The sequence below is a fragment of the Penaeus monodon genome, chromosome 15, assembly GCF_015228065.2.
Source record: "Penaeus monodon isolate SGIC_2016 chromosome 15, NSTDA_Pmon_1, whole genome shotgun sequence".
Lineage (NCBI taxonomy): Eukaryota > Metazoa > Arthropoda > Malacostraca > Decapoda > Penaeidae > Penaeus > Penaeus monodon.
In genome coordinates, this window is record NC_051400.1 from 7,456,742 (window position 1) to 7,457,092 (window position 351).

At 56.7% G+C, this 351-nt stretch overlaps 1 protein-coding gene across 1 annotated transcript in view; it reads left to right on the plus strand.

The window, feature by feature from the left end:
* The window catches only part of LOC119581721 (neurogenic locus notch homolog protein 1-like), a gene marked incomplete in the record, with an annotated part of 24,689 nt that overhangs the window by 21,874 nt on the left and 2,464 nt on the right, over positions 1–351 (plus strand). Inside the window, 1 exon segment of the mRNA XM_037929846.1 lies at positions 53–331. Within this exon segment, the coding sequence (XP_037785774.1) occupies positions 53–331 (279 nt within the window).

A 351-nucleotide genomic window follows, 5' to 3' on the forward strand; every position in this document is an offset into this window, starting at 1 on the left:
CATCTTCCCTTCCTCCCCTCCTCCCCCTCACTCAGCCCCATTCTCCCAACAGCGAGTCGAAAGTGCGCGTGACCTGCCCCACAAGCGCAGGTCCCGCCACCTCCTATTGGATCGAATGCCAAGAAGGTGCCTGGACCATAGACGACCCTGAGAAACACGCCCTCTGTCACCCTAACTGCCCTTCACCCTGCGAGAACGGAGGGACCTGCACGCCCGAGGGAACGTGTCTTTGCCCCTTAGGGTTTAGAGGAACGGCTTGTGAGGAGCGAGAGAGGTTTTCGAAGTGCAAACAGCCTCCTGTCTCGGATGACTTTGGTGACATTGTGCACACGTAAGTATCTAAGAATTTTG